The 25,479-nt window shown below is 38.6% G+C and overlaps 3 protein-coding genes across 6 annotated transcripts in view; 1 reads left to right on the top strand and 2 right to left on the bottom strand.

The window, feature by feature from the left end:
* The window catches only part of LOC6580543 (putative uncharacterized protein DDB_G0291608), a 97,764-nt gene extending 90,342 nt beyond the window's left edge, over positions 1-7,422 (bottom strand). For 2 of the 3 annotated variants that reach the window (XM_015164254.3, XM_002006338.4), the window contains exon 1: positions 6,000-7,416. The gene's annotated coding sequence lies outside the window, so the exon portion shown is untranslated. Of the gene's footprint in view, positions 1-5,999 lie in introns of all 3 variants that reach the window. The other variant, XM_032730528.2, reaches the window with a different exon arrangement.
* A 666-nt stretch (positions 7,423-8,088) lies between these two features.
* Positions 8,089-9,249, top strand: LOC26527575. 2 transcript variants are annotated; one of them, XM_015164259.3, is made up of 3 exons: positions 8,089-8,418; positions 8,490-8,936; positions 8,994-9,249. In XM_015164259.3, exons 1-3 carry the CDS (start codon positions 8,376-8,378, stop codon positions 8,999-9,001), a joined length of 498 nt encoding a protein of 165 aa, XP_015019745.1. In that variant the 5' UTR covers positions 8,089-8,375; the 3' UTR covers positions 9,002-9,249. The 2 variants fall into 2 exon arrangements, with proteins under 2 accessions (XP_015019745.1, XP_015019746.1); XM_015164260.3 differs by having other exon boundaries at positions 8,090-8,418; positions 8,478-8,936.
* A 747-nt stretch (positions 9,250-9,996) lies between these two features.
* Positions 9,997-25,479, bottom strand: part of LOC6580549 (E3 ubiquitin-protein ligase MYLIP) — a 33,909-nt gene continuing 18,426 nt past the window's right edge. Inside the window, exons 2-4 of the mRNA XM_002006344.4 lie at positions 12,710-13,668; positions 11,422-12,033; positions 9,997-11,338 (exon numbers count right to left, since the gene is read on the bottom strand). Coding sequence (XP_002006380.1) covers positions 11,056-11,338; positions 11,422-12,033; positions 12,710-13,668 — 1,854 coding nt within the window. The 3' untranslated portion in view covers positions 9,997-11,055. The remainder of the gene's footprint in view (positions 11,339-11,421; positions 12,034-12,709; positions 13,669-25,479) is intronic.

The raw sequence follows: 25,479 nt of genomic DNA on the forward strand, positions 1-25,479 counted from the left end.
TACCTTAAAATAGATTATTGATTAAATACAAACTGATTGCTATACCCTGTAGGTCAAAAGGTTGTGTAAATATTTTGCATTATTGTGAATACTCGATTTCAAAATCAACATAAAAAGTCAATTTAAAAATTTAATTCCATCTTCATTATACAATTACAATTTAATAATACCATACTGTAGAAATAATTTCATGAAATGAGAGTCTTAATGTCTCTAATAGGTAAATTGTCTGATTCTATCAGCTGCATAATTAGAAAGTGTATAATTTCATATGCAATTGCAAGTGTAATGAACAAACGTGCCAAAGCAGCTAGATATAAAAGATAGATATAAAAGCATTATTGTAACAGGTAATTAAATTGCTTTATTTATTTATTTTACTGTTCAAATTAAATTTTCCAACAATTGTAAACTTGTAAGCGTACAAGCGCCATAAAGTTAACACAAACTGAACAAACAACAACAAGAAGAACAAGAACACGAGCAACAACAACATCAGCATAAACAACAAATTTATCAAACCCCTCGCCAACCGCACCCGCACCCCGCCCTCATCAGCAACATCGATGTGCATCGAGCTGGCCATGTTTCAATTATATATATATTTTTATTTTTCTTTCATCGACGTTTTTTTTTTAGAATTCCATGCAGCGCCAAGTTTTAGTGCAGAGTATGGGATATGACTAGTGGCAGCAACTGCCTGCTAGAAAGAGAAATGTGCCACTTTTTATAGCCTTTACCCTGGGTTATAGAAATGGGGTATATTAAACGGCCTTTTTTGCTCACTAAAATATTGTCAAATTTATTTCCAGTTTATTATATTAATATTATTTTTTTATTTATTATTATTATTATTATTTTTTTTGACAATTAAGTAATTATCATTAATTTTATCTTTACCATATAGACTTTTGCTATTTCTATAATTCGTTTGTTAGTCAGTTTATTTTTTAGAAAATTAAATATAGCTGAAAATATATACTTATATTTTATATTTAATGAGTAGTTTTGACTAAAATATTGGTCTTTGACTAGAAAACATCCAAGCATTAGCCAGGATTTGGAATCCTTCTTTGTCCTTTGTAAAAAAAAAATAAATAAAAATAAATAAATAAATAAATTTAAAAAAAAACCTTTTTAAACAAATTTGAATTGTATAGAAAAATGTTATGCTTTATAAATTTTGAATTTTGATCATATATACCATATCTATATTTATGTGGCGCTCAGCTGGGACACTTTTACTGGAAATTCACTGTAAGCTGATCAATTCAGATGCAGAATCATTATTACTAATTAAACGCAATTATAATTAATTAATTAATACAATTAATTAATTAATTAATAAGATTCTGCTGGCAGGAATTAATTAATTAATTAATATAATTAATTCCTGTAATGTAATCTAATTTCATTCAACATCTAAGGGAACTATGGAACTATGTAAACTAAAAAAAAAAAAAAAAATAGTCCATGCTCAAAGAGGTAATAACAGAACACAAACTATTTGAAGTATTTAATTCAAGGGTATTTAATTTTCCAAACGCCCAAGTTAAATGCTCTACTTTTTTGCTACGGCAGCCTTTTAAGAGCTGTTGTTGTTGTTGTTGTTACTTTTGTTGTACAAGCGAGCTTCGGCATGCACTTCAACAATTTTGTTGTTGTTATTGTACTGCCGTGTCCTGCTGTTGCTGTTCCTGCTGTTGCTGTTCCTGCTGCTGCTGCTGCTGCTGCAGTTGTTTTTAAAAACTTTTGCTGCACTGAAACATTTTTATGGCTCTCGTGTCCTTCTGGCAGAACCATAGCGCACATGGAAACGAAGTTGAATGAGAGAAAGAAAAAGAAAAAAAAAAAAACACAAAAACAAGTGAAATAGAAAACACGGCGTAAAGAAATTCACGTTGATGGCTTTAAGCGTCGCTCGCAGTAAAACTTTAAGAATCGAGCAGAACAAACGCAAGTTCCCATTGCTTATCGCCGTTTGTTCTTGTTCTTGACATTGTTTTTGTTATTCTTTCGACTAGAGTAGTTCGTACGCCAATAGTAGGAGCTCAGAGCGGAAGTTCCATGCAACAAGAACTAAAGTAACTGAAAGTTTTCTAGGACGGTTCGCAAAAAGTTGCGCTGTTGAGAACTTTTAACGCTTTTTTGGGAATTTGTTCCTCATTTTTTTCTTCTATAACTTTTCTGTTTTTTTTTTCCTCTGCTTTTCGCTCTACTACTGAGGTGCTTAAACTTTGCCGTCTTTATTGTTCGTTTTTATTCTCTCTTTTCTTTTGTCTGTTCTTAGTGACTTTGTTGAAATGGAAAACTAAACGCATTGGCAAATACAACGAAGTTTCCCCAACATCAAATTTAATTTAAACAAGAAGAAACTTTAGCAAGCCAAAGATTAAATAGCTTCGTAGACAGGCACATGATGTGTAAAGTTTTGCATATAAATAGGCTCGATCGATTGTGGCCAGAGGAGAGAGATGTTAGAGTAAACCCATTAAAGTCAAATGTAGTACGTCAAATATCTAACAAGTGAATTCACATATTATTTACGATTTATAAGCTATTTCTGATATAATAAGCCAGCTGCAACTTCAGGGAAAAGTTAATGATATATTCAAATATAAAGTTCGTTGCATCCACATATTTGCACATTTATCTATATCATATTAATTTACATTTAAAAACATTTAAATTCAACTATTTACAGAGTAACTAACTGTCGAACTTTCCAAAATTCATGAACTTTCCGCGCAAAGTATTTTTAGTTGTTTCGTTTTGTAATTTGTTCGTTTGAATAGCAGAATTGAATTTTAAAATTTGCATTGGCCAACAACACGAACAACACAAACTGCATATAAATCCTGGCAACATAGCGACGGACATTGGGGCAGCGCGCGGGGCGGGGGCATAAAATGGAATTTATTAAATAGAATTCCACGCAATAAACTCAGACAAATAAAAAGGCTGGCAAAAATAACAGCAGCAACATCAGCAGGAACAGCAAAAAAGCAACAACAACAACAACAGCAACAAAAGCAAAGGAAAGAGCAAAAAACAGCAAAAACAAAATTCGTAAATTCGTGCCTGCAATTTTATGGCAGGACGTTCGATGTTGGCTATGTGCACGCATCCCGTCGCCAAAATCCCAGCATTTTCCCCGAAACCCGTTCGTCTCGCTCTACTTTATACAACAACAAAAAATAATAAAATAAAAACAAACAGAAAAAATAAATAAAACCTTTTCGGCCTCGAAAACAAAAGCGAAATAAAATATGAGACAACAGCTAATTGCGAAACAACGAATAAAATATACACTTGGGAGAGGAAAGTTATTAAAATGCAAACATTTCAATAAAAATAAATGGAATATAGCATACAACTAAAAAGTAATTAAAACTTTTGATTATAGATAAATAAATAAAGTTGAACATTTTTAGTTTAATTTTCATGTATGATATAGAACTTAAACTAGTTTATAAGGGTCAGCTTTAATTTGGCGATCAATTAAAAAATGAAATTTGCTTCAAAGGGTATTTAAAGTATAGCATATTACATCTATATTACCTATGTATATATACGACTAAGAGATAATTATCATTGAACATATATTTATAATAATAAAAGACCCAAATAACGATTAGACTAGTATTATATAAAATATAAATTTAAAATAATCAGATTATAGATATAATTCCAATCTCTCTCCCTCTCTCTCACCCAAAAATTTTAATTTCCACAAACTTATAGAAAAATAAGTATATTACAGTCGAGTGCCAATAATTCGAAATTTTCGATGTACACAGAAATTAATATTATCGAGAATTACCGAGAACGAATTTTTCAAGTGGGTACATTTCTTCTATTTATCGAGATTTTTGATCGAGACTCGACTGTATATATTACTCGACTGTATTATATTATTATTATTAGTCTGTTTCATACAAGTCACCAATTAATGTTAGCCACTTGGTAAGGGTATCGAGAACAAGATGAGCAGAGAGCATCACATTTTTTCCATTAACGACTGTCGCAACTGAACCCCCATCCTCCGTTGTCCTGTTGTCCCACCGTCCGTTGTCCAGTTGGACAGTTGGAAGCAAAACAAAAACAAAATAAAGGTTGCTGAGCGCCAGTCTCCCAATGCTCCCAGTGCTCCCCAATGCTCTCCAGCCAGGGTGAATTAATAACCGTTGTCGCTTTTAAAGTTCAGTCGAATCGACCGCAAGCGACGCAGACGGAACGGAGCGAACGGAAGAGAGTGAAGGGGGAACAGAAGGAAACGGCACACAAGACGAGGCCCAGATGAATTGACATTTAATTATTGCGTAAATCATAATTTTGTTCTTCTTTTTTTTTGTGTTTTGTTTTATTCTCTGTTCCCCCATTTCATGTCGTTTGGCGTTGTTAAGTGCTCCACACTGGGGACCAACCACATCAAATACCCGTTTTAACGGCTTCGCATTCATTTCATTTCATCACTTTAATAAATCGACAAGGATTTAACTTGTTTCTGATAGCCAGAAATATGTTATGAACTCCTTTATGACTGGAAGTGCAATAAAAATCTAGATATCAGGCATGGGATAATGTTTGCGGAGATACTTTAAATAAGTGAAGGCGTATTATGAGCATATCAATGGAATCTTATTTGAGTTTTAATGTTATCATGTAATTCATAACTCCGGGTAAATTTATACTGCGTAAGCTTGTATTTCAATTGATTATCATTAAAATAGTTGGTGAATAATAGAAAAATAATTGAGCAATAAAGTTTTTTAGGTCGCAGATAAAGTTTGATAAACAAATAAAATCTCAAGTGAATTATTAAGAAAAACACGTCACGTTTGCTTGTGTGTATACAAAAGTAATTAAGCAAAGATATTGCAAAGATAATAATATTTGCCTTAATTATATTATTTGTTCAGAAAGAAACACAATTCTATTAATTTTTATATTACTCGTATTTCTAGGATTCGGAATAAGAATAAGTGAAAGTTGTTTGGAATGTGAGTCTATTTACTCGTTGTTTTTGAAATATAAGAGATATTTTATTTCGGAATATGAAAAATGAACAGACATTAATATATAACAATAGAACTAACAGTAGGAGTAGCAGCAGCAGTAGATTAACAGTGACAGTAACAGTGGCAATAACAGTGACAGTAACAGCAATGGTAACACCACTAAATGATATAGTGACAGAGTCAAGTAAATATGAAATGGATTTATGACATCCACTAAAGTGCTCTCCCTCTGTTGTCATGCTTTTCAAAGTACATTGCAAATACCGAACCCTTGCTGTATTCTACAAGTTAATCCTTAGATAAGGCTTTTGCACCTGGTCATGACTATACCAGAGTTCAAGGATGGCATGGAAATTCCCATTAATATTCTTCTGCGCTTTACTTTCGTTACGTTGTTAGCCAACATTGCATACAGAAAGCTGGGAATTCTAATCTTATCTCTATATAGTATTATCAGCAGACTTTTATTTGGCTATATTTAGATTTTTTGCGATTTTATTTATGCATATTCAATTAATCAAATAGGAGTGTTGTAACAAATGCATAATTCACAGCGAATAAGTGCTAAACTATAAAATTGTGAGTGGCCAATCGCTTAAAGGGCGCAGCAAATGGGGTATATGGGGCATTAACTGAAACATTTTCGCAGTAACTTGGGGAATGCCAAGCGATATTCTAGCAGAACTAATGCGGCTTAACTAATGTTTTCCTGGCGCGCTATGGAGTATACATATATTCGGATTGTGTTGCTTGTACTATAGTAAGAACCGCAATGAATGTCATGTCAAATTAATTTAAATTAATTGAATTGCCAATTCATTGGCGGTGCGAGTCTAACAGAAACTGCTTCGAACCAATGCAGCGCAAAGCGAAGATTGATTAAACCGAAGAAAATAACAAGAAATTAAAGACAATCGATTCTCTTTGGTTATTGTTTTATATCAGCTATGTCGTACGTTTGGCTGTTCTGATACAAACCTGTGTGCAAATGAATAATCCAGATCCAGATCCAATTAAATGCTGCTGCTGCTCCACAGACACACACGTACACACACATGCAGTTGCATATGTACATGTGAGCTCGTAAGCTTAAAAGCCCAAGTCACGCGTCTTGGGGGCAATGAGACGAGAGTAAAAAAACAACAAAAACCGACACGAAACGCATTTGGGAAAGATGCGCGCGATGCGATTAAAAGTGGCGGCGGCCTGCTAGGACGGCGGGTCAGGCGCAAGGTGAGACACAGAGGCACAGGCACTGACACTAGCAGAGGCAGAGGCGCGGGCAGAGGCAGAGACGGCGCCGCCAACAACACCGACAAGTGACGTCAAAGAGCGGCTTAAATTCACTTAAACACATTAGGAGCACGAGAGAGAGATAGACAGATAACGTGATAGAGAGAGAGTGAGGCACTTGGTGTGGCTTTTTAGCTTTAAAATTACTTTTAGCTTTTTATTTAGCTTTTGGCTTTCTTTTGATTTGGCTGCTTCGCTGATTTCTTTGCTCACTTAATTTTAGCTTTAAAAGCTTAAGAGCACAAATGGCTGATCGACTTAGTGCACGACGGCTGCTCGGGGGGTTTTTCTATGTATTCTCAGCTGTTTTCTAGCTGTTGTTTTTGTTGTCAGAGAAAATTAGAGCGAGTTGTTGTTTCTGTTGCTGTCGTTGCTTTTGGTTTTGTTTTTGCTGCTGCTGTTTTTGTCATGCTGTCGACTTTCGCTTTATTTCGCTTTGCAATTGTACAATTGAAACATTTTCAGGTATTTATTGTAAACATCCAATGAATTGAGAGCAATGCGTCGCTTCATGGTCACTGCGGTGGTCTCTGCATAAACGCGCACACACACACACTCACACACGAATAGCGCAAACACAGACACGCACGATCACGATCAAAGCGATGGCGGAGCCCCCAGCCCCACGTCGGCAACGCAACGGCAACGGCAACAACGGCGATGAACAACGGGCGACGGTATCTACGGCCACCGTCACCAGCTGGTTGCAATTATCGTCAGCAACTGCAGCCGCGTGCACTATTCACTAGCTTCGATTTGTATTTGGCCAGCACGGAGCACGGCCATGCACTACAGTCGAGTGGCTCCCTACAGCAGGCAGCGGCGGCAGCGGGCAGCAGTCGGCAGCGCTTATTCAATTGTTTGCATTAGCCTTGCATTCACGTTTAGCACTATCGCGAGCACTGGCCGTCGCTTGTTGCTGCTACTACTGCTGCGCGCTATTGTCGCCAAGGCACACGCGAATTATTACAGTCAACACTAACTTGGCGTTAGAAATATTTTTAGAATTTCTTTTAAATGCGAACTCTCAAAGTATTATAACACTGTGTCGCCGCAGACGGGGCGATATTTACATTTAGATTTACACGCCGAACTACGGCCAACTTATCGATGACACCATCGACGGAAGCCGATAGTTATGCGACAAGCATCGAATGCACACACGACTATCGGGTCTACTTTGATAACCTTCACAATTTACAAATTGCACCTCTGCATAATTCTGTTATTGATGTCCAATTAAAACTATTTGAATTTCCGATTAGAAAACACGAAATTTCAAACAAAAAAATATATCAAGGGTATAACTTTCGCTAACATTAAAAAAATATGTTTACAAAATATTTAGATTTTTAAACCGTATTTTATAGTAAGGTAAATCATGAAAGATTATTATTTTATTTTAGATAAACAAAAATATGCAGAATAGAAAATACTATCGACGGAGTCTGTTCTGCAATAAAATATAAACATCGTTTAAGCCGATATATAAATTAATCGATGTTGAAACTTGCAAGTTTCATAAGACAGCACGCGCCTGTATTTGAAATTTAATGAATTGAGATATAAAATATCTTTTTAGCTGCTGTTTTGTGTGTTTCAAAGCATAAGCTATGTAAGAATGGTAGTCATTAATTGTTATTTAATATTAAGTTTAATAATATCTGTTGATTTCTATATAAACGTGCTGTGTTTTGGTTTTTATTTGTTGTCATTCTTTCTGTTCTTTTCATTTCTATATGACTTTCATCACTATGAAAGTTTTTAAATTTTACCTAAATATTAATGTCATAATAAACAATTGACGTTTTAAATTAATATTTTTAAACTAAAGCGGAAAATATTTGGATTGTTAGTTATCGAAAATGACAGCCAGTGTGTACACCTTAACATTGCTCTGTTAATTCACAGACAAAAGTGGCGGCTTACCGATAATCTGACGTTTCACTAAAGAGCGCGTCAATTTAAAAATTCAAATCATTCAATCAGTCTCCTAGTACGCTTGTGCTATAAATATCAAAATATATAATAAGTAAATTAGTATCAAACGACTTGCTGAAAATGAACACAAAACGTATGATTTTGATTGTTTGTATATGCAGTGGTAAGTTATTTCAATTTGGACTGAATGCGTTTTTATAAAGGCTTTCTTAAATTCTTCAGCTTTTCTCTTAGTAGTGAGAGCAGAACCTGAGAAATGCTCCAATTTCAAACGTGTTATCGAAATACTTGGGAACACATCGAATGCCACCATCAAGCTTGTAGATTTGAATAATAATACGAAGACTAATGGAAGTGATACCAAGGATTTTAACAAAATTAAAGACTCGCCTGATGTTCTCATATTATCGGATAAAGAAAATGTCTCTAGCAATTCAAAGTGGATATTATCAAAGAATTCTAAAACTTATCCATTTAACGTCTTTTTACCGCGTTTTAAGCATAAACTGAATGTCTTTCACCCACATAAGCCCCCTAAATTGGATAAAACCCTTTTCCAGACGGCAGAAAATCAGAACTATATTTTTATCAAGGAAAAACTTTATATGGTGCTCTATGACAAACACTTTTCGCCCAAGTTGAGCATCGTAAAGCTAATGTACACCGTAGTCGATGGATTCTGTAAGTGAACTCACATTAGATATTTGATCCTAATTGAATTATATATATTGTTCGCAGGGGATTAAAAAGATTTTTAAATTTCCATTTAAGTTAATCAAAATCACAATGAGTTGGTATTTGATGAAGAAAAGTTGATCGAATGAGGGACATATGTTAATGCAGTTTGGAAATATTTATTTTTATTTATGATAAATATATTCTTCGCATATTTAAAAAAGAAAACAAAAAAGAAACAGGGAAGAAAGGGAACCAAATGTATTGTTTAAAGAGTTTATAGAAATAAATGTTAATAAAGAAATCAGAGTATAAATAATTCCCTTGCTAACACTAATTTGTCTCTATTCAGTTACCGTCATATGGAATTTGATTCCAATTCTTCTCAATTAATAATTCATTTTGATATTCTAAGCCTTTCTATTCCCAGCGTATTTCCATTCTATTAAGTGGCTAACATAACCTCAAATAGCTAAACAGCATTAGACATAATTTTGAAAACTTCCAATAAAGCAGATATTACTTTACTCAGTTCTAATTCTAATGATTGTTTACAAATTTCTCGCTATTTTCTAAAAAATTTCTTTCTGTTCAACATAATAAAGATCAAAGAATTTAATTTAGAAATAGAGAAAGAGAGAGAGAGAGAGAGAGAGATAGCGAGATACTGCATTTTTCAAGACATTTCTACACATTCAAATATTTATATATTATTTTGTTTAAGTTGCATGGTTTAGACACTTACGAATCTAAAATAATCAACTTAACCTCAAATTAAATAATAAACTTAAATCCATAGAATTTATAATTCTGGTAAGTTTTATAAACTATTTCATTCATTTTGTTTCTCAAATTCGAATAACAAGCCCATTTGGTTTTTTTTAACTTTAAAATTTTCACGGAAGCTAACTTAACCTCAATGCTTTTCATACATGTATATTTTTTTAAAAATATATTTTAATACATTTACTTTAAAGAAACCCACACACAATCGCAAATACCTAAGCTGTCTAAAAAAATAAATAAAAATTTAATAAGAAATATAAGAAATAAAAACAAAAATAAATTCGTTGATTTTGTATATATGGTATAACATGTTAACATTTATTATTGACTACGTTTTAATATCGCATTTTTTTCTATTTTTTTGTTGTTTTGTTTTTTGCATTTAGCATTAGCTTTTTTTACTGTTCTTGCAGGTACTTAGTACTACTTGCTCCACTAAACTTGCGATTATTGTACGCTTGTCCTAAGTTAATATAGATACATATACATATATATATATATATATATAGATTTAGATATATACACATACAAGACTATATATATAGGGTTTTACATGAGAATTTGGGCATAGTTTAGTTTTAGTGTTAATAAATACTAAAAGTTTAGGCATTTTGCATTAAATATATATATTAAATATATATAATAAATACATCTCGAGCGTTCGTTACACATAAGTTATACAGTTATATATATATATTAATAAAGATATATGTTTGTTTGTTTTTAAAGTAAAATATTTTTGTTGTTTGTAAGTAACTTTTAGAAGTAGCCGCTGTTGCTGTTTGTTAACTTGATTTGATTTTTGTTTTTTCTTGTTAGCCTGAAACATTTCAGGACATATTTCTCTCTTCTTTTTTTTTTTTTTTGTGTGTGTTTATCCTCTCTATCAGAGTCAAGAGCCAAGTTGTACATTCGCATTAGGTTTTCTGAGTTGATGCACTTAATTCGCTAGACATTTAGTATTCGTATTCGTATTCATATTCGTATATATATATATATAGATTACAGACTAGGTAGGCTAACATGTTAAGTCTTAGAGATAGGGTTAAATAGCACTTTATAGTCGTGGTTTATATATCCATAAAATACTTGAGTAAAGATACGAGCTAGCTGTTTTACTGTTTTGCTGTTTACTATTTTCTGTTTTCACTTTACTGTTATTCGTTTTGCGTTTGCTTGATTTTGTAGAGTTTTGTTTTTGGTTTTTTTGGTTTGTTCCCTCGAAAATGTGAATGGTCATTTATAGATAAGAAATTGCAACAGCTAGACGAGATCACGTTCAGACAATCGGCACGCACACCCACTCCATCAGCCGGAACAGCAGGGAGCACAGCCAATTCTAGGCAGCCGTCGTCACCTTTGCCGCCGCGCCAGGTGGTGCAGCTGTCTCGACTGTCGCTGCAGAGCCACTGCCAGAGCTGTCCAGCTGTTGTTGTTGTTGTTGTTGTTGCTGTTCGGACTGCTGCTGCTGCTCCGACTGCTGCTGGGGACCAGCGATGTTAGTGCTGCTGCAGCTGCTGCTGCTGCTATTGGCAACGGTTTGGCTGTTGCGCAGTTCCGGGGGCAGATAGATTTTGGCTACGCTGATGATCTTAGCACGGCAATTGGGGCAACTGCTGCATCTGCAAGAGAACAATTTGAGCAAACAAGAAAATTGCAATTAGTTTCAGTTAGCTTGGGGTCATCTGCCATCAAATGAACTCACCTCGCCGCACACTGTGCACAGGCAATGACGTGACAGCACGGATTGAACACTGTGTTGATCGGCCGATCCATGCAGATCTTGCACTGCATAGCCTCGTTGATGCGGCTGTCCACGCAGCGCTCAATCGCCGCCTCACGCGCCTCCTTCTCGCGTATGGCCAAATCTATCTTGCCGGCCATGGAACCGCCAACATCGCCAACACCACCCTCGCCACAGCCGACCACCGTCTCCGGATCGCAGCTGCCGCCGCCCATCACATCGATGGCCCCCATGGCGCCGCGTTCGTGCAGTATGCGACGCGCCTGATCGTGCACCTCGCGGCACGTGTGCTGTATATCGAACACGTAGCGCTTGCCCAGCTCGGTGTCCTCCTTGAACATCGACGCAATCGTACCCTTGAGATCCCGCGTAAACTGATTCGTCACCACGCAGCGCACCTTGTCGCACACATAGAACGCATGGCGCTCGGTGATCGAGCGATACAGCCCGGCGGCAATTGGCGGCTTGGACAGCTTTATCTCCAGCTCCTTGCGATCATTATGATCGTCCACGTACTCCAGCTTAAAGGTGCGTCTCAGCGACTTGGCAGCGGCAATGGCACTGAATGGGATGCTGCTCGAATGCAGAGGAAGAAAGAGAAGGAGAGAGAGAAAAATAAGTATGATACAACATTATATAATATAATATTATATATTGTAATATAATCAGATTTCAAAGGAAAACTCTTGGGGTCTTTTAGGCATGATGTAAAAGCTCAAAGATTAAGAAAAGCTTTCCAGTCTGTAGATAGAATAAAGAATTGTAGCTAGTGGGTTTCAGGGACTGATCTTCAATTATAATGAAGCAACTGAATAGAAGCAAATTCAAATTTGATTTCTATAATATGGAATGTCTAATAAATGAGTTCCAATTAGTATTAAAACAAATAAATAAAGCTTAAGCTAAGTAACTTTCAAAGAGCTTTCACTTGAACGAATTTACTAGATTTTTTCAGCTTTCAATAGAGCTTTCAACCTTGGAAAATGTGTCCCGCTCTAAGGAGTTCCAAATGCAAAGCTTTTATGAAATAGAATAAAGCTTCAATGTGCTTTCTAAGTTACTTCTTAAGTAGGACTTTTTTCTCTTTAAAGATGAACTTGGGTGTAGAATAAAAAGCTTGGCCTAGGGCTGAAGATCAAAGCTAAGATAAATAATTATTTAAATTGACTCTATGGAATATTAGGGTTGTCAAGGTCAGCCTGATCTCTAAGCTAATGTTCGAGTAATCCTTCACAGTTCTTCAGCTCACCTTTCTTTTTCTTCCCCACGAATGACTGTGATGCCATGGGCGCCCACTGCAATGTCGCAGGGCGTGGCGCTCTCGTTGGTGGTGACGCCGCTGAATAGCTCCTCGCCGTAGCCGCTCAGCTCCTGGATGCCCTGCAGCAGCCAGTACTTGGCCGCCTTGGGGGTCATGGGCAGCTTGGCCAGCTTGCTGTGCTCGGTGGCAATCTGTCGCAAGAAGTCGGCGGGCGGCTCGTTGTCGCTGTCCTTGTCTGTGGCGCTGGGCAGGATTATGTACTCCTCGTACATGCGCAGCGGATTGCTGGCCAGGCGCTCGTCCAGACCCGAATGGCTGCTGCTGCTGTTGCTCGGGCTGCTCGAACTGGAGGCGGATGCCGACACCGAGGCCGATGGCGATGGCTGCAAATTGTTGCCGCTGTTGCTGGGAACAGAGCTAGCTGGCGCCGACAGCGTGCAGCACTCGATGTGCTCCACGGACTTCTGTTTGGACAAGCGGCGCTTCTTGAAGCTCAGCACGTGCTCCTTCTCCTTGCGCTGCTGCTCCAGCTTCTGCTGCTGCTGCTGGGCCAGCTGCTGCTGCGCCAGCTCGCGGCGCATGCGCATGGGGCACTCGGCGCGCAGCGACTGCTCATTGAAGCGCAGCCCGTCCGCCTGGCAGAGCAGCGCCGCTAGCTTCGCTGCATTGCTCCAGTCGTGGGCGCACAGGCGCGCCTCCAGCAAATCCCGGCGCGCCTGCATGTAGAACAGATTCCGCACACTCTCCTGCAGGATGCTGTGCACCGGCACCCAGAACTTGACGCGCAGCGCCAGCATCAGCTGGTCACCATTGCCGCTGCCACTGTCGCCATGCAGCCGATTCCTCAGATTGTACCATTGCCGTGTGCGTGACTCCTTCTGGTTGGGCGTCCATGGCTCCAGGCCAAAGTACTGCATCTCACATATGATGCCCAGGCCGTGACACACCTGCAAAAGTGCAAGAATTTCGAATGGAATTAGTTGAGAGCTTAGAGAGGTTGGAGGTTGAATGTATCTTAGATATATATAGATATATAGATATATATGTATATGTCTTAGCTTATTAAATAACTAGTTTTTATTCTCCATGAGTTTCCGTTTACTACACCTTAGCGTTTGTCTAGTGTATTACTCATCAATCAGCCTGATTGATGAGTAATACAATTTAATTTCAATTTTTAACTCTCTGTCAATTTGAGCTTCATATCTCATACCATTTAGCCGCTGCTTTACCCATCAATCATGCTGATTGATTGACTCTATTCATAGCTTTATAGCGCATAATAAATTCTCCCTTAACATATAGTGGAATAATTAGCGAATTTATTGTCATCAGACTCCAATACTTGATCAGGAGATATTGGAACCTGATGAGAATTGATTGATGATTGATGATTGACGTTCATATTTTAACCACTTTGCATTTAGAGCATTTGGATAAATTCTTTAAATTTCCAACTTTCTTATCTTAAGCCTGGTTCCTCAATCAAGCTGATTGATTAATTCAATGAAATACGAGGTTTATAGCCGTATATGTAAACTCAATGTAAGTTACCCTATAAATTAATTATAGTTTGTTCAGTCAAGCTGATTTCTTAGCTCTCTGCACAACTATTTTATGTATCCTTCCCTGATTTATCATCTATAGAATATAAATATATATAGCTGATAGACTGACTTTATTGATAGATAAATATATATTGTGCATCTATAAATTCTATACCCGTAGAGTAAATTCCCAATATGTTAGTTTAGTAAAGACGCTTGCAAATGTATTGCAGCAACAGTTTCAGATACATTTGTATCTATTAATTGCACGCAGAAATCCGTGGACTTGTTTGCAAACTGATTGCTTAGGGAATCAGAAAAAAAGAGCCAAATAGAAGAAGAATAAGCAGAGGCAGAGGCAGAAGCAGAAGCAGCAGCAGCAGCAGAGCAGGCAACCTAATCGCTTGAGAAGCTTATCAGCTCAGCTTGACAGCGCCACTGTCAGCGGCAAACAGCGCTAGGAGCTGCGAGCTGCGAGCTGCTGCGAGTGGGGACCATGTCGACAATGTCCTGTCAGTTGTCCTGTCTGTGTCAACGTTGCTATGACAGCAACAGCAACTGCGTCTGGCAGCATGTGAGCATGGCGTTGTGTGGGTGGGAGGATGTGTGTGTGGGCGTAAGGCCTCGAAATATTTGCTTATGCAATGAGCGTGCCATCATTGCGAATGGAACAAATTCAAATGTTTGCTGCACGTCAGCGTTGACAACGGCAACAGCAGCAACAAAAACGAAAACCCAAAGAAACAAGAAGATCAAACTATATATATCCTTTAAAGTTAAAAAAAATAAATAAATAAAAGAAAAACTCTTTCAATTCAATATAATTTTTTTATTGTAGTAGAATTAAAAATACAAAAATTGAATTCAATATTTCTTGTAGTCCATCATGCCCTGTGAGTGCCGGCCACTAATGGGTAGCACGGTTAACAAATCAGCATAGTCAACCAGTTGACGATGTTGTCGGTTTAATATAACAGCAATCCAGCCAGGCACAGACCCCTTCGCCCCCGCTCACGCTCCTCCACAGCCCACGCTTGGGTCAGCAAAGAGGCAAAAAAAAAAAAAAAAAAACAGAAATACGAAGCGAAATTAAATGAAATTCGCAAGGCTCACACAAATTCCAGCAACAAATTTCTTAGTTATGTCAACGCAGTCAACAGCCACGCCCCTGCCCCCCATCCGCTGCCTTATCCCATGGCCCATCCTCCAGCCGAGAAGCACTTTGCATAATGAGGCAACTTCTGGGCCAAGAGGCATGCCGCCAGGTAGCCACGTAGCCACGTAGCCAGCCAGCCAGGTGGGTAGCTAGGTGGCCAAGGCAACAAGTTGCTCCCAAGGAGTCACGCGTCAGCGCCTCGCACATTTTCACTTTCCAATTAGACAGCCGCAGAATTTCAGATGAACTTTTGCGTATGCATGTATGTCTGTGTGTGTGTGTGTTTGTCTGTGTTTGTGTGGGCGTGGCTGGAATTAGCTCTGGCAATAAACATGGCGAAATGTGCGCTGATGCGAAAGCACAAACCAAAAACTTGTGGCAGCAACCCGAGCGAGCGTATTCCCACTCAGCTGTTGGGAGGAACGCGTTTTTTATGGGGTTTTAAATGGAACATTTAAATTAGACTCGAGTTAAGTATTAAATACACCCTTGTTACTATTATTATTATCACTGCCATAATTCGCATAATTTACAAAGGCAAAACATAAGCAGTAGAATAAGTGTTAAGAATTAACTTAACCATTAGCATTAGCATCATTAATATTATTGTCATTATTCTTTGCAGTATCATTGTCATTACCATTAGCCTTAGTAACAAGAACATACCTTCACATTAGCGTAAGAATAAGCATTAGCATTAGCATTAGGCTCGGCATAGACATAAGAATAGGCTTCCGCATTACTAAACGTATTAGCATTAGCATTAGAATTACCATTAGCACTAGCATTGGTATTAGAATTATCGCATTAGCATTAGCATTTGCATTTGCATTAGCACTAGTATTAGTATTAGTATAGGCATTAGCATTAGCATCAGCATTGCATTAGCATTAGCACTAGCATTGGCATTAGCATTAATATTAACATTTGCATGAGCATTACCATTAGCATTAGCATTATCATAAGCCATATTGTTATCATTATTATTAGTATCAGAGCTAGTATAAGAACATGCCTTCATTGCTGTATTGTTAATATTATCATTAGCATTAGTATTAGCATTAGCATTGCTTACAGCTCAGTCAAATACCAACGTAGCAACTAGGAAAAGCTACTGTATCCCAATAATATTATTAACATTAGCATTAGCATTATCATTAGCATTAGCTTTAGCTTTAGCATTGCTATAAACTTGGCAGTAATTAAGTTAAGTCTCTGTAGCCAAATAATAGTCAGTCATGTGTAAAAATGTTCAACATCTTCAACATTTTCATTGTCTCAGACCTTTGACATAGGTTCTCGAGAGGCTTCATTTGGTGCATACATTTTGGTTAGCAACGCATCTCAAGTGGCTGGCTTCCCCTGCAAATACCAATAAATTGATACGGTGCGACGTGCCACGTTCCCACGCAACGGCAATAACAACAACAGCAACAACAACAACAACATCGACGACAACAACAAGAAACTGTGACCCCCCTAGGAGCGACCCTGAATGCGATGCGGTCTGTATCGGATGCGTTGGCCTGGGTGACACTTCCACATCCGCCGCAGATGATGAAGACAACAAAGAGAAAGAGCCCGCGGGGGACGCGGGGCAGAGGGACGGCATGCGGCTGTGATTCAAATTGAGATTGAGACTTGAGCTACAAGTGGCCGAGGCAAAGCGCTGTCGCTTGCCAAGTGAAGCTGCGTGTAAATCGATCTGCTAACTGGATTATGTTTAATTAATTGCATTCGCCAGTGAGATACAATCCAAGTCAGCCTCCCCTCTACGTCTCTCTCTCTGTCTCAGTCTCTGTCTCTGTCTCTCCCGCTTGCAGCAGTCACCGCAAGGCAACTGTCAACGGTATTAATTAATTGATTGTTGTTAATTAGTTGATTGTTGAAGTCGGATTCACGATGAATCGTTAACTGAATGACTGAACTTTTGATTGGAAAATTTGCCATGAAAAAGAAAACTGTAATTGACAGTTAATCGTCGTCGATGTGCAGCAAGATGAGTTGGAATTACGTTGAAAAGTTCCAAATCAAAAACCCATAAATAAAGCCACTTATATATATTATAGTGACTCATGTTAACATTAAATGAATTTGAATTTGGCTTAAATCACAGGTTTAATGACATAGCTTTAGCTCGTATATACTTTCCTGATTTTATACAATTATAATATATATTTTTTAAATTTATAGTATACATTTTGTTAACACTTTGAGGCGTTTCCTGTCTAGCAAACAGTTAAAGCTTCGCTTCATTTGCAATACCAGCTTAGGGCGAATTCAAATTGATGTTCAAATGTTCTTCAGTTCAATTCGCCGCGTGTCGTAAAGAAAGCTACACACACTCACACATACACATACATACAAATGTATTTGCATTTAAAAATATGCGAATCAGTTTTATTTATAGCTGCTCCGTTCAAAGCGAAAATGTTCTAAATGAAAATTCAATAAAATTTAGAAAATTTCGCAAATTTAATTTCTGCTTAAATCTTTAGCCTCTGCCTCGTTTATTTCTATGTACTACATACAATTATAAAGCATTTTGCGGTTTTATTTTTTTATTTTTACACGAATTTTGTTTAAGCGCGAAACGTGGCAACTAGCAAAAATGCTAAATCCATTCAATACAATAGCGTCGACTGCGACGCCGACGGCGACGGCGACGGCGCTAACGTAGGTGCAAAGTCCACAAGTTGTGTATTTTGTTCGTTTCGTTTCGCTAAAATTAAATAAAATGCGAATCGTATCAAAGGCAAATGGGAAACGTGAACTTATTTTTTTTTTCCTCTCTTAACAAAAGCCGGCGACATCTGTGTGTGTAAGTATGCTACTATGCATATGTAATTGTGTGTGTGTGTCTGTGTATTTCTGTTTGTGACTGGAATTGCGGTTAAGGAGGCCGATAACAAAAGATGCATATAATTTGTGTAAAATTTGTACCAAGATTGTATACTGCCACGCCCACTGAGTGGGCGTATGACGTCAACGGCAGCTATACAGCAGTAGCAGCAGCTGCAGTGATTCCTATCAAATTCGAAAATTGAACAGTGCCCCGAAGGTGACACAAATTGAAATGAAAATATTGCCCCACGGGGCCGTCACAGTCACAATTTGGCATTTATTGCATTTCGTAATACATGTATATATACTGATATATATATATATATATATATATATACATATATATTTGTATATATAAATACCATAAAGAGCTTGTTTTTTGCTGTCTCTGTGTTTTTTTATTTAGTCCGTTAAATCAACAGCAGCAGCAACAGTCGCTGCTGTTTCCAAGTTATTAACTTTTTTACATGCAATCAACAGACGGGCGGCCGCATGTTTTAAGAGTTTCAAGAGCCCACATCTTAAGAGAGCCAGAGTCAACAGACAGAGAGAGAGAGGAAGCAAGAGAGACAGACGAACAACATTACAAGCATTCACAGAAGGTAAACAATACGGAGCAAGCAAAAAACAAGTGTTGCTGCCAAAAGAGAGTAACAGAGTCATCGTTTCGCTCTCAGCAACAGCAACAGCAGCCGCAGCCGCAGCAAGAGCAAACACAAACAAAATTGTAAACTAGTGTAAAGTATAGTTGATGAAGGTATAGCTTGTTTGCGGTGGAGGGGGGCGATGACTCGCGCAACATGCTGGCCGGATGAGCAGAAAACCCGACCATTGCATTCGATGGACTTTGGACTCGGGTCTCTGAAATGCCGTTTGGACTTTGGACTCGCACACACTGCGTGAGTGTTAATGTTGTTTGTGTTGTTGCTTTTGGCGATCGCTCACGATGCTTTTGGTTTTGCTTTTGCTTATATGTATGTTATGTTTGTGTTTTGGTGTCTTTGGCATTTGCTGTATGCCGTTTGTCGTCTGTCGCTTGTCGTTTGCCGTTCTCCGTTTGTTGTGGTTGTTGATAAATCGCCATAATTGAAAATATTATGAACGGTACAAACAAATCGAAGGCAGAGAAACGAACAAGTGCCATACGATGCTCGAATAAAGTAACTGAGACGCTCCTCTGCCTCAGCAAGTGACGTCAGCTGCAGCAGTGCGAGCCGGCGGTGGACTTTGTACTCAATATTTGTTTGCTGTTGGTCTCTGCCTTTACACACACTCGCATATGATTTTGTAAGGGGCAAAGCCGCGCGTGCAATTAAAACTAATTCCAGTGACTCGCTGCTTATCACCAGGCCACAAATCAATTTATTTTACGATCGAAACACATTTTGATGTACATCGATGACACTAGAGCAACTAAAGTGGAAATGTTACATAGACAAAAAGTAGGGGGAGGCGTGAGCACATGTGTGTGAGCACGTACACAACTTTAAAGATCACAATTAATAATTATATGTTGAGACATACAAACACATACTTGTACAAGCACTCATTGTGTGTGTGCATGTTTATGTAAAAGCTAACTGTATACATGCTGATCTGTTGCTGCTGCTTTTGCTTACGTCGATGTCACCGTCGACGTCGCCGTCGTCGTCGCCGTCTAATCGTGCTTGACACGTTGGCATTTCTCAACATTGTTAAACTCTCTCACAAATGAAAATAAAATAAATATAATAAAAGCACACAGCCACGAAGAAGAAGAAGCAAAGTGAGCGCCAGACACAGACGCTGAAAGACCCCCATAGATGGTTAGAATTGTTGCTGTCTCTTTTTGTTGCTGCTGCGGTTGATGTTGCTGCTAACAGAGCGAGCACGCGCTGGGCGAGTGATCGCCAAAGATGACGAAGATGAAGCTGCATGGGAACAGAGGGGCAAACGTGGCATGCTAATAGAAAGGGGGAGCGAGGCGCCGTTCGCTGCATCTTGGCAATGAAAGCGAAGGCGAAGGAGATAACAGCGAAAAGGGGCTAGCGCAAACAGGTTCAATGCATTTTGCAGTTTGATTGGCGGCAGGGAACGGGTTCATCTAGCACTTGGGTCGCACTGCAAGAATGCTCTTGCTCACTCGCTCTCCCCCTCAATCTCTCTCTCTCTGGCCATAAATTGCACTTAAATACTGAATATGGTGATAGACGGTAAATTTACGTGTCTGGCTGTATCACGTGCTGAGCGTGTGCACCTACATAACTGTTAACCAGTCTAATTGAGCCAATCATTAAATGATCTATGCACACACACACTCACACACCCTCATGTGTGTACATAAAAGCTTCGATAAATTATCATAAACGAATGTCAGATTGCACGATGATTTGTGTGCATGAGAACTAGACGTAATCAATGTACTTAACAAATGCACTATAAGCATAGTATACACACACATACACATACACATATACCTGTATAAATACATACATATACATACGTTGCTCATTAGTTAGTGTATTTTTGACCTCAATCAGTTGAACATATTTTCAAGCGAACTCAGCAAATTTTCAACGCTTTTAAGCTAGGCATTTATTTCGAGCAAATAAGCATGAAAAACTTTATAAACTGTTGCAAACTCAATACATTAAATATGCATGTGTATATAAGTATGTGTCTGTGTGTGTGTGTGCCCAACATTTTCCCAGCAACAGGAGCCCTGAGCGACGAGAATCCAATTTCACTTTCGGTTCACTTATTTGAGATTAGTTCACAGCCCCCAATTTGTCGCTCTGCCCGCCCCGCCCCCTATTTTCGAATTGTATTAAAAGTTTTGCTAATCGCGCTCAGTCAGTGTATCAGGGCTCCCCGCTAACACACACTCTCTATCTCATACTCTATGTCTATCTCTGTCTCTCTCCCTAACACTGCGAGACTGTGTGTTGCCTTGTTTATTATATTTGTATTTGCACTTGTTTTTGTTTTTGTTCTTTTTTCTTTTTATTCGCCTTCTGGCTTCACCCCTTCACGTTCTTCGGCATTTCGCTTTGGCTCGCTGTGTTTTCGTCACTGTTGAAAATAGCTCAAGTTTTTGTTGTTGTTCTGCTGTCCTCTGTAAGTTTGTTCTCTTCTTGCATTTGCGTGTGTTTTATTGACGCATATATGTACGCATATGTGTGTGCGTGAGAGTGAGTGTGCGTATGCATGCGTTTGTGTGCCTGTGTACGCGACCGAGTGACCGTTGGACTTTGAACATTGCACATAAATTTTATTGCTAAGCGAGACTGCAACAACTGCAGCAGCAGCGAAAAAGCAAAACAAACTTTATGAGAACTAGAAAAAAAAAAAAAAAATGAAAATGCAACAAATGCATGCCTAAATGGCAAAGCCAAACGAAAAACAAAATGCAAATTCAAATGCACTTAAAAATTAAGAAAATCCTGCCCGACTGCGATTTATGGCATAATTGAAGCGCTGCCCGTATTGCGCTGACATTGATGGATTTGCGCGATATGAATGCGACAGAGAGAGAGAGAGAGAGAGGGAGAGGGAGAGGGGCACAGGTGAACGCACACAGGTGTGTCTGTCAGTTGTCGATGTCCTCCACAGCCACATGTCTCATGCATCAGCTCTCTGCCTGCTCGTATTTGTTAACTTAATTGGGTTTCAGTGAAAGCTTCATCGCGGCAGTCGCAGTGGCAGAGGCTGAGGCTGAGGCTGAGGCAGCGGCAGCAGCTGCGGCTGAAGTTCAGTTTTGATTTCGCCGGATGCTCGGCCTCAGTTTATTGGAGCAGCAGCAGCAGCAGCAGCAGCAGCAGCAAAAACTGTAAAGTGTCGTCAGCACCTTTTTTGGGCAATTACGTACGGAAAAGGTACCGTTACACTGGCTGGGACTGGGGCTGGGGCTGGGGCTGCTAGCTGCAGTTTGTTGTGGCCCCAATTCGCAGCAGGCGCCCAACGGGCAGACGGTCAACCCCTCCCAGTGTAACCCGTTCGCCTCGCATCAAGCGGGCTACGCTCAACATTTTTAAACAGGCATAATGAAAATGTAAAACTCGCCCTGGCTACGTGACTTTGGGCACAGCGGCGACCGACTGCGCAGCCAGCAGCGAGCAGCGAGCAGTGGCGGAGTCAGTGGAGGCTGCAAGCAAAATGATGTTGGCATGAAAATGCCAAAACAACCGCAACAACAACAACAACAACAGCAACAGCAGGCGACAGAGCCAAACACGCCAAATTCTTGGTACATTGCAGAGCCCATAATTTTCGTATGCGTCATTTTCAGTGGCGAAATTGTGGCAAAGACAAAGAGAGGTCCTGCGAGCGCAAGAGACGTTGAGTGAATAAGTAAGTGTGAGAGTGAGAGTGCAAGTGCGAGTGCGAGTATTACTGCGAATGTGTGTGCTTGCGTGCGTGTGTGTGTGTGTGTGCTAGCAAACAGCTTTACAGCAGCGATTCGCTTGCGATTTACAGCAAGGCTAGAAAGAAACATGAAAACGCATTAAATTATTATGGGGACATAAGAAGCCGTCGTGAGTGGAAACGAGTTGGGGCGATAAATGTAAAGCGTGGGGAGTGCATTTCGCAAGTGCCTCTCACTAATTAGCATGTCGCATTCGCAATTGCCAGAACGTGACGCGAGATTGGCCAACTTTGGTCACTTGGTGTGAACTTTGTCAGCTGCTGCTGAACTTTTGCCATGCCAGGAGTGGCAGAGAGAATGAGAGAAAGAAAGATAGAGAGAGTGAGTAAAGAAAAGAATGTAACTTTTGCCTGTTCGCATTATACAATGATAATATTTTAAAAGAAAATAAATCAAGTCGCTAATAACAAATTTTGCAAAAATTTTTTTGTTATATTCTGAAAAGTTTGCTTAAAACTTAATCTAAATATTTTTAAAGTGAACTAGTTCATTTGCGAACACTTGTCTCTTTCTTTGCAAATTTATTAAAAAATAAAATGAAAGCAGAAAACATATCAAAAATAAACAGAAAAGATAAAGAGAAAAGAATTATTATTTTCAAATAAAAACTTTTACAAACTTTTTTTTTACATCTTATAAAAGTTTGCTTAAAATGAATTTAATTCTTTCTTTATTATTTTAACTGAGCTCGTACATATTTTACATTTTATTTTATTTTTCTTTTTAAAAAAATATTTATGAACTAATTCAATTATTGAAGCTCATTTCTGTAAAGTGAACTTGTTCTTTTGGTTCATTGGCGTGAGATTTACCAAATTTAAAGCATTTTACAGTTAGATAAAGTTGTGATTTGCATTGCACAACTCTGGTAATGCTTGTTTCTAAAAATCACATCACATTTTGGCCATAATAAATTACATTTTGGCCTGCCTAAATGAAATGCGCAAAACTTTGCAAATGTTCCAAACAAATACGTAAATATGCAATGCATATATACATATACATGTGTGTGTGTGTGTGTGTGTAGACGAAAGTATGATGCATGCCCATGTATGGAAAAACTTCGCCACAAATAGAGGACTATTCAGTGCACATATTCCAGTTCTCTGGGTTTTGCATTCCTCAAAAAGCATGCAAACATTTCATGTGTTCATGTGTGTGTGTAAGTGCAACCAGGCGGGATGGATATAGCGCAGAGTATCTTGTAAATCAGAGGTCAGGGTCTTGAGGCAGTTTCCAGCCAAATGAAAACGAAATGCGACTTTCCGCCTCCCGATGTGCAGCCACTAAGTGCACCAAGATGTCCCCAGCCCCCACAAAAGAAAAAGAGGCAAACGCCATTTCTTTTCCTAGATGGGTGCCAAACGTTTTTAGTGGATTTTTGTCATAGCCAAGATGCATAATACGATTATATTAAGCTGCACTTTGCCAAAGCATGTAAAATGCGCTAAAATAATATGGAAGGGACTTAAGAACCCTCGGTTATAGTCGACTGCGAGATACCCAGCAAAGTTAAAACTATTTTCAATGGAATTATAGAAGCGATTTACAGTTGGATTTTCATTTAAAGTTCTTTAAAAAAAACTATATAATAATAATATATATAAAAATATTCAGCTAAGAAAAGTAAGTATTATATCTTATCTTATCTCTTATATATAATATATAATATTGTCAATATATTGGGATCTATTCCAATTTTTTATTTTTTAAATTTTATTTTGTTTGGAAAACCTACAAAGAATGGGAAAATGAGATTGTCAAAGTTTAAATAAATTTTTAAAAAAGACAGACTTAAACTTTGACAGAAAAACGTTTAGGAAAACACGATAAAGTAGAATGACAAAATCGAATCGATTTGCCTATCTAAATAATAGCACTATATTATTCCATATTATATATGTATATATCTGCTATCGAAAACTTTGCAAGTGTTCCGCATTTTCACTTACTTTCCACTCACAGTATTTTTCAAGCCAGACGAGTCGACTCGAATGCTCGGCCTGGAGGGGGCGACGGCGAGGGGGACTTAGCTATTTGGGTGATGGCGCTCTTCCAAATTGTTGTCACACTCAAAATTGCAGATAAAATGTTGGCGGCAAATGCAAATCGTTTTAAGCGGCAGTATCTACACAGCACTCATTTGCCACACCCCCCATGCTGAACGCCCCCCACCCTTACAGGCTCGTTCCAGTTGCAGTTTCAAATTTTCGGCCAAATTGTGGTACACACAAAATACTAATGCTACGAAAATAGAGGAAAGTAGTACAAGACCATAACACAAAAGGAAACACGCCCACGCCCACGCCCACGCCCATGCCCAGGGCTAGGCTGAGAGAGAGAAAGATATAAATTTGTTTATGCATATGTAGTATTTGTATGTTTCTGGAAATATACATATTTTTATGGGCTGCTGCAGCTGCTGCTCCTGTCGATGATTTATCCAGCTGCAGCAAACCTCTTGACCATGGCCAACTCGCTTGTTTGTCCATAAATCCGGCAAGACACTTTTTTGGCTCGGCACCAGCGATACACTTGCCATGTATTTCAATTAAGTTATCAAATACACATACACATACAGACAGAGAGAGAGAGAGAGAGAGAGAGAGATGGACTAACACACTCAGATACAGATACACACTTGTCGGCTTTGCAGGTAAAAATTTGTATCTGTTGGACTTTGGATTTGGTTGCCTGTTGCCAGGTGCCTTGGCGGCGCCTGCCTCTTATTGATTTTCTGCCGTTTTTTAGCACCGCTCGGCTATGCGGCACCTAAACGGTAACGGCCATCCCACCATCGCCCCAC

The sequence above is a fragment of the Drosophila mojavensis genome, unplaced genomic scaffold, assembly GCF_018153725.1.
Source record: "Drosophila mojavensis isolate 15081-1352.22 unplaced genomic scaffold, ASM1815372v1 contig_81, whole genome shotgun sequence".
NCBI classification, from domain to species: domain Eukaryota; kingdom Metazoa; phylum Arthropoda; class Insecta; order Diptera; family Drosophilidae; genus Drosophila; species Drosophila mojavensis.

Coding starts and splice junctions, on each gene's coding strand:
- LOC26527575 (XM_015164260.3), top strand. CDS start 8,376: ATGAACACAAAACGTATGATTTTGATTGTTTGTATATGCAGTG. Junction 8,419..8,477: donor GATTGTTTGTATATGCAGTG/GTAAGTTATTTC, acceptor TAAATTCTTCAG/CTTTTCTCTTAGTAGTGAGA.